Genomic DNA, 18,665 nt, shown 5'->3' with positions numbered 1-18,665 from the left:
GGGAGTGGGTGTTGAGATTTTAAGAGGAATATTAGAGTCTAAATCCCACTAACTGCCACAAAGATTCAGCATTAACCTTTTCTAGCCAGTTTACTGCAGTGTGTGACTAAGCACCACTGAATTCGAGGTGAAACAGTGTTTAATTGTATAAGTGATCATTGTAGGGCTTGACTGTAGCACCCAGCTCCTGCTTTGCCACAGGAAAGAAAATCAGAAGTAGATTTGTTCAACAAGAAAAGAGGGTTGGCATGTTGGGTGGTCATTTGATTTCTCCCCTTTAAGTGTGTTTAGGGCTGGACAAAGTTTTCCACAGACTGGGAGCGGCACCTGGCAATGGTGGTATGTGTTTAACTTGTCCTATCCAGTCAGAAGGTTTTCAGTCCTGAAACAGGCTGATTAAATATGCAAATGTAAAATCCAGTCCTGGGCATAAGGCCAGCAAAAGGTCTGGTGTGGGAATTGGATGTTGGCTGAGCACTCAGTGGAGGAGGAACTGTCACACCTCATCAAGGTGAGCTCGAGAGGACAGTGCCAAGTGAGCTTCCCTGCCCTGTGCTTTGGAACAGGCATTAGGGCACGGCTGGATGGAGCCTGATAAACACAAACTCAGGTCTGACCTGACTTCTCTGCCCTCATTAGGAATTCTCTCCTTGCTTTACTTGCCCAGAAGAGATATATGGTTGTAACAGCATTCCCACTTTAATCCTTGAGAATGTTGTGACCTTCAACAAGACAAGAGGGCTGGGTCTAAAGCTGTGCCAGGGGAGGTTTAGGTTGGATGTCAGGAAGAAATTTTTTACAGAGAGAGTGCTCAGCCATTGGAATGGGCTGCCCAGGGAAGGGGTGGATTCTCCATCCCTGGAGGTGTTTAAGGTGACACTGGATGTGGCATCAGTGCCATGGGCTGGGAACCACAGCGGGGTTGGATCAAGGGTTGGACTCGATGATCTCAGAGATCCCTTCCAACCCAGCTGATTCTGTGATTCTGTGATCTTTTCTACACCCAGAGTTCCTGTGCACAGGTGCATTCATAAATAACTAATGTGATATTTGGAACTGGAACATTTTTTCACTCTGCTGACCTCTGAATGAGAACAGTGACCTGCTGAAGCTGACAAAAGATCAGGCTCTGTTAGAAATGTCCCTTTGGCCAAGATGAGCAGTCAGTGTTTGTGCCCAGCAGAGGCACGAGGTGTGCACAGAGGTGGAGACTCTGGGGGCAGGGGAAACATCTGTGAACCTGCCAGGAATCAGTAACAGCCATCCTTCCACCACCCTGCTGAGGGGAAGGACTGGGATGGAACTCACGGGAGTGTATTTGCAAGGGAAGATGAACGGATTGGAGAATGAAGTGTCCTCTGCTACTTTTCTGCTAAGGCTTTAAGTTTCTAAATTGTTAATAGAAAATTTTCAATTATTTTTTTTAAAAAATCATGTTTTGGGGATTTAGTTTAATATTCCATAATTCCTTTCCCAGTCAGTTACAGAACCCCCACCTACTGCTAAGGACAGCCAGTGGCTGCTTTTCAATAAAGACCCTGTGCTGGAAATGCAAGGGCTGAAAGCACTGCTCACAAAAACACCCATTGCAAGCTGCCTGAGTCTGTGGGAATCAGATGTTTCAGATTAATGAAATGAAATGAAATGCTCTATGGTAGCTGTAATAAGCAGGTAGATGCTGTTATTTTTAAATTTATTTCTCAGTGATCTCCAAGGCAGCCGGACAGAAAAGTGCATCTGAAAATTTAGTGGACACCTACTTGTGTTTTGACGTGGCTAAATGTAAATCCCTCTGAATATATGGCCTTCTGTCAATCGAGAAGAAAGGGAGGGAAAAAAATGATTGTTTTTAATATCTGACTCATCTTTTAAAGCTCTTTTCAAGTGACAGTCTGTAGGAGGGTTATAAGTTATAGAGCAGAGCAATGCATTGGGAGTCAAGCAAGACACCACTGATCCTACCTAGCTGCCATCAGGCACCTGGTAGGTGTCTGAAGGACAAAGCCATCTGAGGAAAAAAAGCATGAGTGTAACAAATAAGCAGTCCAGAGCAGAGGATTAGAGGTGTCCAAAAACTTTCTCTGTTTCAGGTCACACGCTACCAAAGCTTAGCCACCTTTTTCCTTCTTTTTTTTTTGTTTTAATTATTTTTTTCCTCAGTGTTGTTCTACTGTTTCTTTCTAAAATCAGTTGAAGTCACATATTCCATAACCATTATGAAAGAACACGTGACCATCCACCCTCTCACAGTCTTCCCTGGTGAGCCTTCTCATGCTGATGCCATTATAAGTGTGTCTGAGGTTCTAAATTCCAAAACCTACATCAGCTGGAGATTTGTTGACAGAAAACTTAATTGGCCGATTTTAATGACAAAAGGAGCAACACTGTACCATGGGGGTGGTTACTCCAGCCGTTTTTCACACGAGCTCATTAAATCTCTCTGTGTTTGAAGTTACCTAAAGCCACAGCTGCATTTCAAAACTGGAAGCACTATTGGAAAACTATATGGATCTTGCTTTTATGAGAAGCCAGCCTTAAATAACCTTGAAAGCAGTCCTAATTTATGAGGTTTGTTATATTCTGAGAAAGGGAAACACACAGTTTTCTCTCTGGAGCTGCTGAGAGTGTCATTGAATTACTGTAGTACTAGATGTGAATTATGGTCACATTAAGTTAGTTTTGTGCCACAACGTTAAGTTAGTTTTATGAATTGGGCCTTTGTTATTTAGGAGGCCGGCGTGGGAAGCACTGGGGCTGTCATTAGTCACGCTCATCCATATTTTAGTGTTGCTGTTGGGAAGTCAGTGTTCCAGCCTGTCATAAAGGGCAGCCATTTCCATGCTTACAAAGCTAATTCCTCGTCACAACTCCCTAGATCCTGACCTGAGTATCAGTCCCAGTTCTGAAGAGGCCACCAAAAAGCCAGTGGCAATCAGCAGGGCTGATAAGATGAGATCAGTTATACAGTGCAGATGTATGTATGGAGTAAAGAGAGAGTAAAAATACGTCATCAGACAAGAGAACTTTGAAATGGCTGTGGCCTTCACCCTGTGTGAAGTATACATCCTGTGGGACAGCCATATGGAAATAGGTGTCTTGGCAGTTGAGACAGGCAAAACAAACTGTTTTATAGCAGCTGAGATGGGAGTTGTTGGTTTTATTGCAGCTGGAGAAGGTATTTGGTCCAGCATAGTTCAACATTCCCCTTTTCTCTTTGCTCCTAGTGAGTACCCCCCTCAAAACCCTTTGTCTTCATGGCACAGAAAGCTTCTGACAGACACACAGCCCTTGCTGGAGAACTGACTTTTGTAAGGCACGAGCTGCTTCCTGAACTATTCCAGCATTCCAGAACTATTCCATGTGTTTGCTTCAGCACTGCAGGAAGCAGCAGCTCCAGCAGCCGCCACCGTGAGGGAGAGCAGGGCAGGCAAGGGAACGGTGCCCCTGGAAGCTGCTGGGAGGGAAGGGGGGGTTCAGCTCAGGCTGGAAGGTGTCCATGCAGTGATCCCAGGGGGTGCAGCCAGCCAGGCTCCTTCAGGGCTGCCCAGGCTGGGTACCCAGTGCTGGAGCTGCTGTGTGTGCAGCACACTGGTGGGATGTGCCAGCGCTTCCGACAGGAGGCAACAGGGACCAAACTCTGCCACGTCTGTGGATGCCACCAGGAGTGACATCAAGGCACGGAGTGGGAATGCAAGATCTCTGAAAGGAGCAGCTGCTGACTCCCACACAGGGCTCAGCACTGAGGGACTTAACTGTACATGGAGTGCAGTGAGGCTGCACAGGAGCTGGCTGTGAGCCAGCACCGTATCTGAGCAGCATTTCTCGGCCTATTTAAAAAGGACGAGTTTTGAATATGAAACTCCTTTAATTCTCCTGCAGAACAAAGAGGTGGCAGAAAGTTTGATGGTCAGGAACGTCCCCTTCAAACACTGCAATGGTCTGGCATCCTGGTCAGTAACCTGGAGATGAAAATGCAGCACATAGTTCAGAAAAAGAGCATTTAGCAAAGTTGTCCTGGGTCATGCAAACTCCATGGCATGAGACAAGCATGGAGAAGCAGAAAGGACACTTGCTTTTGAGTAGAGACCAAAGCTCTCAGCAGGCATCTGAGGAAAGGAATAGTCACCAGATGCATCTGTGGGGTGTACCCAGCCAGTGGGAAAGCTGCTTCTGTCCCTGCTGTGGGGGCAAAAGACAGCTCTCCTTCCCCGAGCAGTGACCCGTGTGACACTCATTGTGTGGGATGGACACGGAACTCATCGTTCCCAACAGCTCGGGGCCACCTCACGTGCTCCAGGGAACACACACGAGTGTTCCTGGCTGCAAACATAATCCTCCTTTGCTGAAAGGCAGCTCCTCTTCCTCAGCATAGGAAAGTTAATTGGTCCTTTCTTTGGTGAAGTACAGTCATGACAAATAACTCGAACAGAAAACTGAATCTTTGGGGTGTTAAAAAAATTTCTTCAGTGAAAGGGAGCGCTCGTGCCACAAAAGCAGTGCCCCTAGAAAAGATGAGTTGTCCAAAGGACATCATAAACCCAGAACCAGTTCACCAAACTCCCAAATACAAATGCACAGAAACACCCAAATTTGCTGTGTTAGGGAGTGGCCGTGACCCCAGAGGGCTGCGCAGCCCTTCAGGACCTCGACAGGTTGGAGATGAGCCTTTGGAAACTGTTCTGTATCCCAAAGGGGTACTTCTGCTTTCAAACCCGAATATTTCAGAGAAAGAGCTTAAGCTCCTTCACTTGATTAATGTACTTTGCCACAGATGATGGAGCCTATGGAACCTTCTTACATAAATCTGTGGAAACAAAGTGGATAATGTGGTTTATGGAAGCTGCTCCTCTACATTAGAATGCTTCTAACATGAAACAGAGTAACTTTCACTTTATGTTGGACCAGTTTTTTGTGTCAGTGTTTAGATTCTGAGAGAGTTCTTTGTAACTTAATCAAAACTAATGTTTTTTTCCCTGCTTCACAGGTCGATGCAGAAGGAACACAGGAGGATGTTTTTCTGGAAATCTGCAAGACAATTGACTCTTTTCTGAGAAGGGAAGAGGCAGCACTTTCCACAGAAGCGCAGTGATGGTGTGTACTGGTGTGTACTGGTGTGGACACAGCCTCACCTCACATGCACCCACAGCCAGGAGTGCAATGCTGGTCGAAGCAATACTGCTTTCCTGAGGGGTGTCTGGAATGTGTGCATGTGCTGTGTCCCTCTAGGTGAAATCCTTTCTCCTGTGCTGACAGTCCACTCCATAGACAGTGCTCCGTGTGCCACCCCCACTCTGGCTGTTTGCTCTTCCCGGGTTCCAAGCAGGCAGGTGAGCAGCAGCTCTGGGTTGTATGTCATGCTCTCCTGCCTTGGATGGGGAATCAGGCAGTGCCTGGCCAGCAGGGAGCTCTCCAACCCCCTCACACACTGCTCAGCACACTGATCTCAAGGTGACTGCATACAGGTTTCCCATCAGACATTATTTTAATTAACAGTTTTAATTTTTGGGGTGTCACTGAGCTTGTTCTCGGCCTTTAGTGACTAAACCCTGTTCTCTGTCACATGCAGCTGTAAGACAGCTGGAATTAGTTAAGCTACAAGTTGAACTTTTCACACATGCCCAGAACACTAGTACAACAAGGAGAAAAATTAATTGAGGATACAGTTGAATATCGTGGAATTCTGTCAACCCATCATCGTGGTGCAGACACCATTTTTGAGAGAGTCTTGTCTCCTGCTGGGAATTGCAGGATTTTAGAGCTGACTGCCCAGTTCTGTGAGCTGAGGTGAGAACAATGGTTGTGTTGTACAGTTCAGTGTGTGAGCCAGTGATGGTCCATGTGAGCAACAGTTGTGCCATAGCTGTTAAAGTCTGCACGTGAAGGTGACTGTGAGCCAGAACCTACCATGCCACCTTGAAATCGTACTTGGGGAAGCATTTCAAATGCAAAATTCACATCATCATCATCATCTCTTGTCTTGTACTGCCACTGCCAAAACCTGGGGAGGAGGGGTGTGTGTGTGGGGGGGGTGGTCTGGTGGGGTGGGAAACCAGCAAAAAAAACAACAAAAAAGGAAAATGTCAGGGATTATTTGATTCCTGTTGCTTGCATCTTTAGTAAGTCATTTATCTGTAATAACTGCAAAAAACTCTGTAAAAGTCAAACCGTATTTCCGCTGGGTTAACCCAAATGTTGTGGAGTTTCTCTGGTATCCTGACAGCTAAATAAAAAGCTTGTTTGACATTCCTGTAAAGTAATTGCATCCTGTTACTGGAACTTCTGGATGAATTCACAGTGAAAGTGGGTTGCATGATTGCTCGTACTGTCCAATTGTACTTTATGCAGCAGATTTGCATTTTTAAAGTTACCTTTCTTGTAACGAAGACATAATACAAATAAAAACATGTACAAAAATGAGGAGGAATGATTTCTGTTACAGTATATGTGGGTTTAATCCTTTTCAAAGCACAGTACATGACTTGAAAATATAGCTCAAATCAGCATGCTTACAGAGTCTGTCCTTTTTCCAGTCAGGGCCGAGTCTTCTGTCTCGTTTTCTTCCTTAGCATTTGCCCTGTAAATGCTAATTCGATTATTTTTAAGGGTCTCGTTTTACATATGTTCTTATCCTTCATATCCTGGATGTTCCTTCTTTTCCTGGGGTCCTTCTACAGCCTACATTTTACCTCTGATGCTCTGGGAAGTGCTTCTCCAGCTCCAGCCCAGCGCTGAGGGAGCAGCGACGTCGGCAGCACAACATCAGCTCGGCCAGGCCGGGGTGGGGAGGGAGCCCTGACCCCCAGCAGCTGCTGCTGTCCTTTGGTTTGTTAAAAGTAAAACACTCTGGAGTTACCAGGAAGTTGCAAATTCCCCTGGGGAGGTTTCCTGGATTTCTAATCACAGCAGAAGTTCTAAAGTGTGGATCTCGTGCTTGGTGCAGGATGGGAACAAAGGCAACGAGCAGCTGCTGTTTGGTTGGTTGGGGGGGTGGGGGAAGTTTAAAATCTAATTATAAAAATTATTTAACATACAGTTTAATTTTTCTTCTTTCTGCTTCTTTTTTTCTGTGGAAAACCCAAAAAAAAAAGCCCATGCTTGATTTGGTGTATGTGCATTAGATACCTATTTGCATATGTTCATAAAGTCTGCAAGAGAAATAGCTGTATATGCATGCAGAGGGAAATATTAATATTTATACATATTCAATAAAAGAGGACTTATCCAAGACACTCCTTTCCTGGGTGATTCAGACTTGAAACTATCCTTCTGCTTCCAATCTCATTCCAGTGATACCATGATGTTTGGTTCTTTCCCAGCTATCCTAAACTGATGACTCTTTAATGTACTTTCATTATTTTATTCCAATAATTTTTCCAGGATATCAACAGAAAATGAGTATTACCACAGATTGTCTCCCTGATAATACACCTTCACCAACTCTAGTTTCCTGTAAAGACCATGAATGATGTGGAAAGCACATTTTTGTGGTATTAGAGAGCCTCTCAGAGCAGGATCTCTTCCAATTTAAAATACATCCTGTGAGGTTTTGTGTTACATTTTTTTAGGGCTTATTAAATTTATCTAAGTATAGCGAAATATGTTCACAGATGCTACTTGCTCAATGTTTTAGTAACTGTACTCTATTACCTTCTAAATAGGTTAAATGCCTAAAAATTATTGTTTTTCTGAAGCAGAAAATAGCTACACCTAAAGTTATTGCAAAACTTCATACTGATCCATCTGTAATTAGTTACATGGTGCAGCCAGCCAATTATCCTTATTGCCACCTTTTTAAGTCAAATTAGTCTGTTTTCTACCTAATTGCTCTGAGTATTCTAGTTTCAAAGCAACTGGAAGTCTTCATTACAGTTATAAAATAATCAAGTGTTTCTGAATCACGAGCTATACATTTCAATAAAAAATATATATTAAGTAAAATATGTCACAAATAATTACAAAGCCTCTCAGAGAACGGCATACAGTGTGCACCAAGGCTACTGAAACTGGAATTGCCCGTGGTCTGGCAGAGGAGTCTGTGAGATGTGAGGACTGCAATGCTCCTCCTGCCCCGGTGCCAGGAGAGCAGAGGAGGGCACTGGGCATCCTGCAGGGCTGGCACAGGGAGGGGCTGTGGGACGGAGGAAAAGCTCCTCGGAACGTTTTCCACCTCGGTTAAAAAGTCAGAACTTACACAGAAAGGAAGTCACAGCAAGCATTCTATATATAAACAGACTGGATCCACATAGTTTATTTCTCACAGTTCTCCTGACAATTGAACATTATTTAAGAACATACTGTATACACAGATAAGAAGGAACATACAAAATGTTTTAAATGATGCACAACAAAATCCAGCAGTATAAAAGAATGCATGTGAACCCTTGCTCACTGCTCAGGCTAAATTTAATCACTGTTTAAATAGTAATAAAAATACAATCTTTCATGGATCTTGTGCAGACTACAAAAGAGGAAAAATTATTACCATATATATGATTTATATTAGGCAGTTTTCTTTGATGAGTTGCACTAACAACTCCAAATACAGAGGCAGAAGGCTGTGTATTTTATTTTAAAGGAGTTAATGTCGAGTATTAGAGACTTTACACAGTTACTAGCACTGGCACTTTTCACCATATTTTGTACACATCACATGATCATCTTATATAACATTACATTTAAAAAATATATCTGAGTGACAATTTTATAACATTCACACACCATGAGCTGGTTAAGGAAGCAATGCCACAGTTGCCCCCTGTAGTGCTTCACTGTTGGTAAATAGAGTTCATCGTGGTTTTAAAAAAAAATTAAAAAAATTGAAAGTCAACATGATTAAGCAGCTCCGATTTAATAAAGGCCTGTAACCAACCGTCGCCGAGACAGTGAGGATTTTTAGAGTACAGCCTAGAAGCAAACACTGTCATTGGTTAAAACCTTGCCTAAAGAAGTCAGTTACTGTGCTGAAAACTATTTCACAACAAAACTGCAAGCTACTAAACTGTTTTTATATAAATACTTCATCTCCTCTGATCTCATTATAACCGAGTTCTTCAAAGCCTTTGGAATTTACTCTATCTTTAATGTGTGCTCTCAATTCTGGCTCACCCTTTTGAATGTTTTTGTTTTCTTTTGTTTAGATTCACCACCTAAAAGTGTCTAATGTGGTGAGAAAAGTCTCCCAGTGAAACCTTCTGCACACTAGGAATGTTCAGCTGCTGTTCAGTGATCTAGAACCATGACAGCTCGAAGCTGTAGTTTGACAAGTACACCCAGGAAGCTGTCATGCTGTGAGTGACATTTCAGGGAAAGCAGAGTCTTTCCAAAATGTGCACGGAATTAACAATGGTGCCATTGTTATTTATTCAAAGAGGACAGTAAACCCAAGCTGGTAGATCTGCTTCCCATGTCATCTATTTGCTGGAAAGTAGTTTGGGTCAAGATAATTGTAACTGGTGCCCTGGGACATGCAGTAGTCTCTGTCTAAAAATGTCTCTGCTCTGTAAATAGGTTCTAACTGGTGATCTTCCTTATGAATCTCTGTTTCATGCAGACTGCAAGGGAAAGAAAAAGATAACAGTTTAAAAGTCAAATATTGTCCTTCACTTTCAGAAACAGCGATCATATGAACTGACTCATACCAAAGTGGATCCCAGTTCATTCATGAAGTGTAATTCCCCCCCCCTATTCAACAGTACCAAACCTATCTCATTAAAAAATAAATTATACATCCAGAACTTGTTAAAAAATATACCTCCCCACAAACACATGCTAATACTTGATAAAAAAGTATCCTCCACTTTCCCCAGCACAGGGTGTGTGTCCCGTGCTGGAGCAAAGATTCCCAACATGCAGCAATTCCACAGCAGGGAGATCAGATCTCCTGACAAATAACAAGTAGAAGCACGTGCTGCTCACCAGTCAGAACAGGAATCACAGAAATCCAGGGACATTTCCTGAGGGCAGTCCTGGCAGTGCCACCGGACACCCTGGATGGGTTCGATGCCGCAGTTGTCGCACTGTGGAGCAGACGGAGAGCACTGAAATCCCACAGGACACACCAAAGCTCCCCATGGAGAGCCCTGTGAGTGTCCCTGTTCCAGTGTGCCCCTGTTCCAGTGTGTCCCTGTTCCTGTGTGTCCCTGTGTGTCCCTGTTCCTGTGTGTCCCTGTTCCAGTGTGTCCCTGTTCCTGTGTGTCCCTGTTCCTGTGTGTCCCTGTTCCAGTGCCAGCCCACGCAGCCGAATCCTTCATACCAGGGACCACAATGTATCTGTGGATAAGGAAGTCCTCAGGCTCTCCAGAGCCCTGAGGTTTCATCTTTCTCCTTCTTTGGTTCCCACTTCCCAGATGCTCCATTTTGACATTATCCTGCTCACCCAGAGCAGCCCAGCCCTGCCTGCAGTCACTGCTTATCCTCCCGTGGCTCCAGGAGCTGCTGAGACTCAGCACATGAACATGCTAAAGCAGCAAAAATAAAAAGCATCTTGGTGGTCTAACACTGGATTAAGTTTGTCCATATCCACTGATGAGTCTGTCTCAATTCTACTGTCCTTTTGAACTGAACTCTGAACTGAGTATCTTTGCATTCTTACAGAAATGGGTATTAGAAAATAAACCCAGCTGCACAACACTAAACAAGGTGAGGAAACTGTTCCAACAGTTACAGTGAGCAGTCAGAGAATTGTCTTGCAAGAATATTTTCTTGCAAACAAGAAACTATTGATTTCAAGAATGTCCCTTCTTTCATGTCTCCTATTAGGGGCTGATTCTGGGACAGCACATGAGTTTTACTTCATGTTTATTCTCTTAATTTTATGAAAACATTGTTTTGTGTCCTTCTTCAATTTCAGTGAGTTATTACTGGATAGGATTGTGAAGCTGCTACAAAACAAAGAAAAAATATCAATCTATGACTGTAATTCAAAATCTTTGTCCCTTCCTTGGCTTCAGGAGGAGGCAAAATAACTCCAAAGTCAATCAGAGAATCATCATGAATGAACAGGTAAGTCCAAGCCCATGGAATGCCAGACATTCCATGGCAGAAGGAAGCAGCCAGAGCAGCCCAGCAGGGCCTGTTGGGAGGCTGCTGGTGGGCTGTGGGTCAGGGCACAACAGGTCACACTGAGGCACCTGCAGACTCAGGAAATGCAGGAACACGTGGGGGGGCTGCAAGGAAAAGCCAGGGGGTGGGAAGGAAGGGGGACAGCACGTCCAGGGAAGGGAACAGGTCTGGAACTAGAGCTGAGCAAGAAGACAGGAACTAATCCCCTGAGAAGAGTCAGAGACAGCACAAGAGCAAAGTGCAGGAAGAGGAAGAAACAGAGTACAGATGAGATGAAATATTCACAGTGGTATAGAAGGGGGAGAGAAATGCAAAAATACTTGATTAATAAAAAAGGAACCAGGAAAATGGGACTTGCAGGCAAGGAGAACTTCCCAAAAATCTGAACTATGAAGAGTGCTGCAGAGACAGGACTGAAAAGGGAAAAGAAATGTAGGAAACGAGGCTGTGCTTCCACATCCTCTCATCCTCTCCCAGAACCTGGAGTTCTCTCTCAGCATCTGTGAAAGCCTCTTGCCCAGCAGCTTGTTCCTGGCCACAACTGATCCAGCTCAGGGTTACAAATGCCTCACACACGGAGCTGTCACACCTGGAGCCCTCCCTTCACCAGGTGGCTAAAACTTAGAAAAAAATATAAACTGGTTCCAGTAATCTGGATTTGAGAACCAAGGCAGTGGAAACCCTTGACCATAATTTTGGTGCTTCAACTTCCCTCTCCCCTGCGAAACAGAAATAATGCCATGCCTTTCATTTCCTAATAAAAAAAAGAAGTATTTCCAAACTGCTCTGATATTATATCAATGAAAGCCATAAAAAGCCCACAAGGGACTAAATAACTCAATATTCAAAGCAGAGTTTGAATAATGTGCAGTAAATGAGGCTGAAGGCCGTGCAGAACCAGTGCTGCTCTCCATGGTTGCTTATTAGGTGAGGCCCATCCAGCCCAAGGAGTGAGCAAGGCAGCATTCCTGAGGGAAAACAGGGTATAATCACCTCATTCCACAGCTTACTGTAATGCTGAACACAATCAAATTCAGATGTAAAGAGACTTCCAAACTTCAAATGCCTGACACTGTAATGCCAATTTACTCCTCAGAATAATTTTATGTAGCAAAAGCAACTGGTTTGTTACCTTGGAATCTGGTCTGCCTGAATGAAGTTTTGATTTCAGGGGGAAGAAAACGCTGATTTGAAAAAATCCCCACAAAACAAAACACCAAACACACCCTGCTGACTAAAGCCAGCAAAAATAAAAAGCATCTTGGTGGTCTAACACTGGATTAAGTTTGTCCATATCCACTGATGAGTCTGTCTCAATTCTACTGTCCTTTTGAACTGAACTCTGAACTGAGTATCTTTGCATTCTTACAGAAATGGGTATTAGAAAATAAACCCAGCTGCACAACACTAAACAAGGTGAGGAAACTGTTCCAACAGTTACAGTGAGCAGTCAGACAGAGAATTGTCTTGCAAGAATATTTTCTTGCAAACAAGAAACTATTGATTTCAAGAATGCCCCTTCTTTCATGTCTCCTATTAGGGGCTGATTCTGGGACAGCACATGAGTTTTACTTCATGTTTATTCTCTTAATTTTATGAAAACATTGTTTTGTGTCCTTCTTCAATTTCAGTGAGTTATTACTGGATAGGATTGTGAAGTTGCTACAAAACAAAGAAAAATATCAATCTATGACTGTAATTCAAAGTCTTTGTCCCTTCCTTGACCTCAAGAGGAGACAAAATAACTCCAAAGTCAATCAGAGAATTATCATGAATAAATCACTGTTAAAACAACGTTGTGTCAAATGGAATTCTGCAATGATTGAACGAGGTTCTGTTACAAGCTGCATTTCCTAACACAGTGAAGGAAAGAGAGAATGGTTATTCATCTCCATAAAACATCAGCATTCAGTGAGACCTAAGAGTGAATTACTTGGGCTGTTTTTATTAAACTGAGGGAAAGCAGACACAGTGAACAAAACTAAGGACCCAAACTTGCTGCATGAAACAAAATCCTTGCAGGGAATTCAAACCACGTTCCCTTGGAAAACTTCATAATCCCACTGAGTACCAGAAGAACACCTCTGACACTCACCTTGAATCCCACGTGCTGCACAAACCCACTCTCTGCATGCATCTGCTGGAGTTTCTGTTTCTTCAGTTTTTTAAACTCTAACAGTTCTTTGTACTCGGGTAACTCTCGGTATGTTACTGGAATACTCTCTTCATCCTGTTCCCCAAACAGAAACATCCTCACTTAGGATACTGTAACAAATTCTTTCCATAAATCATTATGTAGGATTAATAATGGTTGAGGAAAAGATAGCAATGTATTCTAACATAATGGGAAAATATTTCTAAAAACATGGCACAAATCAGTGTACCCAGTTAACTTACAGCTTATTTTCTATTATTTATACTCCATTATTTGCATTAAAACAAAACCCACATCATCCTACAAACAAGTTTCTTCTGGTGAAGACCTGAGCTCTGGTATAAAGGAGAGAGCAGTGCCTAACTTTAATTTCTATTTTGTTTTTTTTTTTCTCATCTTAGATGTCTAATGGCAATTTGCATATAATCCCCTTGTCCAGACATTGGGAGCAAAATGGCAGCTGCAGGAGCAGAGTCAGCTCTTGTTTGAGACAAAAAGAGAGTTTATTGTAGTTCCAGACACTGGGCAACAGATGATGTAGCTGAGAACTAAAATTTCAGGTCAGTTGTATCAAGTTAATTGACCTTTCTCTTCATTATTCCATGGAATGGTATGGACAAGGACTGTCTCTAGGGTAGTTATGATCACTGTTCTGAAGGTTCTTTCAGAAGAAAACTTACTTTTCACAGCTACTTTCAAAGCTGTGAAAGTATTAAGAACTAATGACAACATTTTACAGTTCAAAGAATTTCCATACAAAGTGAGATTTTGTAAAGACCCATGGAAGTCAAGCCAGTACCAGGCTCCCATTATGTGTATTTTTCATCTGAAGAGTCAAACTTAAGAGTATTACCTTCTCACCTCTACCTGTCAGAATAAGGAGTGATCAGAAGCACCAGTCCATGACTGAAAGAGTAGAACTTTCAGAGTTATCCAACTTCTTCACCCCTTTACTGTCTCCTAACAGTAGAGAAACAATAATTGCTATTTTCCAGAAGTGATGAAGCAGTTTGGCTCCCTACAGGTTTGTGCAAACATCTTTGCCAGGGATCTACAGTAAATGGGTCTATTTTTCAAGAGACACACAATTTCTGTTTTTTTCTCATCCAGTTTCCTTCAACAAAGGTTGAGGATCCCTCTGCTATGAAAGGACAGAAGTTCTAATTCAGATGCTCCTTTCAAGACAACTGTTTTATTGCAGCAGCTCTACCTGGGAGATGTCACCTGTCTGCAAAGATGAGGAGCCTTTACTGGCACAGAGCACTTTTCAGACCCTGCACCAACAGGAACATTCAGGTAGCAATTAAAATTCTTCTAATGTAGCCTAAATGCATGATTTCTTTGCACAAATCTGTGAAGACTGAAGATTCTGTATTATTTACTAAGTCAATTAAAGAAGTGAGGGAAAGAGGCTTGCTCTTTAGTATTCAATTGCTAAAGGCCTTATCAATTATTTAATTGTAATTATGAACCTATATAAAGGACTAGACTGCCAATGTTCAGAAAAATTGTGGTTAAATGACATGATTCAATTGTGTGGTGAAAAGCTACATCCTCTTAATATAAAACAGGGATTTTGCTTCCATGCAAATCTCACGTTTTTCTGAGAAAAACTGCCTGTCACCAAAGAACTGTATATTGAATAAAGTATGCTTTTACAGCTCCCTGTGTGGACAATTCATTCTGCAATAGTAAGCAGCTGTATTCTGGAATAGTCAGACTACTCATAAAATTAAGAAATCACAACTGAAAAGGAAATGAACTCTGCTGGGAACAGTGTCTCTTCACTTGGAAATAACTCACTTATACCAAAATATAATTTTTCAGGAACAGTTATGCCAGTCAAGCTGACTGGTAACATTCAGGCAAAATCTTTTGTCTTTACACAGGAATGGTACCTGGTAATTCCACTGTGAAGTCAAAGAAAACCTCATTTTCTTGCTATACTGCATTTCTTTTGCACAGCAAAGTATTTTCCTCCAAGATAGTGACTGTCACTAAGAGACCTGACTTCTAACACTGGAACAGAATCCTGTACATTCATTTTGAACACAGTTTATGATCCTCTTTTTGCTTCCCAACTGCTTTTATTTTGCACTGATAATGGGGATCTCTTTGTAACTGAGCTCACCTCTGTCTCTCTACGTTATTTCAAGTCAGAAATGTGTCCATCTGGAAATGCTGCACTACTGAAGGAAGATTATGCCAAATTAAACAAAAAACCAGTGGGGTGAGGGGGGTACAAGTCCACCATTATCACTGCAAAAATAACACAGCAACTTCTGCCCCAGTTAGAATAAATCCCACTTGATTTATGGTGCCCACATTTTTTAGAGTTAGGACACCACAGCAAACCCAAAATGTTTTAGAGAACTGGTCAGAACAGTTAGAAAATATGTATTTAAAAATAATACAGAACAAAAGCATGTGTGCTCAAAAACAGTTCCACTGCATCTCTTCTAAAATGCTTTTTGCTTTCCAGGCCCTTTAAGGTTCCTCCTGGAATATGTGAATTTATCAGGAATGTCTGTAGATGAACTAACAGACCATGTGAGTGAAGATGGGATTTGAGACTGAGAAACAGAGGAGTAAATTTAATAATTAAGGAAGGCTGTGCAGGGCAGGTAAAAAAGTCAATGAAGAAAATGAATGGACTCCTAGTGGGTGGCCTCAAGACTTCTGTGATGCAACAAGCTTCTCACACAGAAAAATAAATTAACAAGTCAGGTTCTTCAGTGGAAGCTCAGGAAAACCACAGTGGTTCACAGCAGCTGTGAAACTTGCCCAGCATCCCAGCAGTAGGAGAAAGTCCCTCCATGACTCTGTGTGGAAATGGGAAGGACACGGGTCTAAATTCCTGCACATGATAAATTAGGAGAGCAGCACACTGCACGAGGCAGTAACTCACTGGGGTAGGATGTCTACTAGATTTGCCTCTAAGAATACACAGATTTGCTTGCTGACTGGTAATTCAGTCTGTTAGTTCACACTTGCAAGTGGACTGTCCAAAATCCATCATTAATTCAGCCACTAAAAGGCAACAAAAAGCAACGAACAGCATTTGAACTTCACCAGAGCTCAGCGTGACTTTTCTAAAACACATCTTTAACCAGAACCTCAGCCGTACAGTTGACATTATTTTCAAACCTATGTCATGCCAGATCACTTTTTGAAAACATGCAGCTAAAACTTGTTTGAGCTCTTTCAGGACAAAACTGTTTAAATGACTTATTTTACAGATTTCCTTCCTGATTCGGTCGAAATATTTTGCTGTTGGAGGCCTTTATATTAACCACGTGTTTATACTCATGAATTTCATGGAATTTAATACTTGCTTGATGATATTTATTTTATGGTGAAGATGCCTAACCCTCACATTATTCACTAAACAAATGACAGCAAGCAAGACATTCTCTGGTTTCAGTGACATACCGATACTTCCTCTTCTGCTGCAGTGTCCATATGGCTGTGAAAGCTGCATCTGTCATCATCCTCATCCATATAAACGGGAGGTTCATGGGATGTCATGAAAGTTGAAGGTTTGAAAAGATGTTTATTTAAAGGATGTTGCCGTCTACTTGATGACTAGGGTGAAAAAACGGTATATTTTTAAAAACAGCCCCTCAGTTATTATTTAAATAGTCTTCATTGAGAAAAACCTGGCCAGAAAACTGGGTTTTTGCACTAAAAAAACAATCTATCATCTTGCTTATTATTTTTACTTAACCTCTGTATCAGAGCCTCACACAGCTGGGGTTCTTCTCCCCCTAACAAGTGAAATCAGATAAACAGGGCAACACTTGGTAAAAAAGCAGCAAGGAAGAGCCCTTCCCATAAAACCCCAACCATCCAAACAGATCAGACTGACAACAGGAGACAAAACACAAAAGCAAAGCTGTGGCAATTCTCAAGACTGAGAACCAAAGCTCTAAAACATTAAAAAAGCTCCAATGGTGCGAGTTTGAGACTAAACAAAGAAGTAGTTTTGCTCAGGTCCAAGAGCCAAGAGACCAGTCCATGCTGGACACTTCATCAACTTCTACTTGTGCCTTAAAAAAAATATAATCTATGTCTAAGCTAATTATCCATATTTCTGTCCTGGTCCAGGAGAGGAAAAGCAATTCATTCCACCATAAAAGAGGTTTCTAAGAGACAGAAGGAACTGCTCTCTGAAGGTTTTTTTTCACTGTCACCGCCTGGAAAAGGAACCTCAAAAACATTAGGTGAGATAAATTACTCCATTAGCATAAATCTAAAACCTTTCAACTTTAATGCTGCCTGAAGGTGTAGAATGCATGCCAGTTTTAAAAGGCACTCAGGCCCTATTACTTATTCCCCAGTGGAAGAATATTAAATATCAAAAAGAAGAATTTGGGGTGAAAGAAACTTTTTACTCAGCTACTTTGCAGACCAGCATCTTGACATTTTTAATGTCAAATCTGACATTCCTCAACTTAAAAAAAAAAAAATCAATTAAAAAAACCCATGTAATACTGTGTTTATCTCTACAGAGGGATCCAGCATTATTTGACAGTTGTGCACAGTTTAAAGCAAAGGCAAAGATCACACAAGTTATCTCTGGATGTGCCTGCAGGGAGAAGCATCATGAGAAACTGGGATGAGCTGCACTGGCTCTGCTGGAATCAAGAAAGGAAAACCCTCTGTGCTTATATGGCAGCACTGTTATGCACACAGTTATGACCTAGGAGTTTAACTGAGCATTTGAATTCTCTTTTTTTAACATGATCTACCTCTGCTAAAAAATGAATTGAAATACTACTTGAAAAGCAGACACTTAAAAATCATTTTTCCTCGGGGAAATGTATTTTCTGGATTAAGCTTAAAAGCAGGTGCACTAATGATATTATATAAACATTAAATTGAAAATGATAAGCCATAATTGAAGAACTGAGTACTAGAATCCTACTTCTCTGATGCAGGTTTATTTTCACCCACAGTAGATAATGGTTATACAGGAAAACAGACTCATGCATCCTGCTTGATTTCCTGTATCACTTGCCAGAAGAGACATCATGTCATACGAGTAGATACACAAAGCAACTTCAACGAGATGTTCAAGAACTGAATAGGCCTCTCACTTCTCCAGTAACCATTTTAAAAAAGCATCCTGGGCAACCCCCACGGAGAAATGCAAGTATTTCCTCGTGAAGCACCCCTTTGGACACAATTCCTTACACTAAACATCTCTCTGCTTCTTATTTCCCCACAGCTCTGTGCTTTAAGCCCCAGCAGCCAGTCCCCACAGCTCTATTATTGGCAATAAAGCAGATTTACAGCAGTTACACTGGACGTGCATCCTCCACACCAAAATTAGGACCATCATCACAGAAGCATGGCCCAGGCTGCCAACAGCTCTTGCATTTCCTTTCTGCCACATTATGTTATCTCCACTGGAGACCTGGGAACAACTAGAGCCTGGTGCAGTGCT

General features: G+C 42.1%; 2 protein-coding genes across 5 annotated transcripts in view; one reads left to right on the top strand and one right to left on the bottom strand.

The window, feature by feature from the left end:
- Positions 1–6,023, top strand: part of AK5 (adenylate kinase 5) — a 75,906-nt gene extending 69,883 nt beyond the window's left edge. The window contains exon 14 of the mRNA XM_027746111.2: positions 4,985–6,023. Within this exon, the coding sequence (XP_027601912.1) occupies positions 4,985–5,089 (105 nt within the window). The 3' untranslated portion in view covers positions 5,090–6,023. The remainder of the gene's footprint in view (positions 1–4,984) is intronic.
- A 2,195-nt stretch (positions 6,024–8,218) lies between these two features.
- Positions 8,219–18,665, bottom strand: part of ZZZ3 (zinc finger ZZ-type containing 3) — a 53,497-nt gene continuing 43,050 nt past the window's right edge. For 3 of the 4 annotated variants that reach the window (XM_039384680.1, XM_039384679.1, XM_027744044.2), the window contains exons 10-13: positions 16,649–16,801; positions 13,157–13,291; positions 9,916–10,016; positions 9,211–9,551 (exon numbers count right to left, since the gene is read on the bottom strand). In XM_039384680.1, the coding sequence (XP_039240614.1) occupies positions 9,407–9,551; positions 9,916–10,016; positions 13,157–13,291; positions 16,649–16,801 (534 nt within the window). In that variant the 3' untranslated portion in view covers positions 9,211–9,406. Of the gene's footprint in view, positions 9,552–9,915; positions 10,017–13,156; positions 13,292–16,648; positions 16,802–18,665 lie in introns of all 4 variants that reach the window. The other variant, XM_027744045.2, reaches the window with a different exon arrangement.

The sequence above is a fragment of the Pipra filicauda genome, unplaced genomic scaffold (genome assembly GCF_003945595.2).
Source record: "Pipra filicauda isolate LSUMZ 115617 unplaced genomic scaffold, ASM394559v2 scaffold36_size6622888_pilon, whole genome shotgun sequence".
Lineage (NCBI taxonomy): Eukaryota > Metazoa > Chordata > Aves > Passeriformes > Pipridae > Pipra > Pipra filicauda.
The sequence above is the reverse complement of the archived record's forward strand: the minus strand, read 5'-3'. Positions and strand labels throughout refer to the sequence as shown.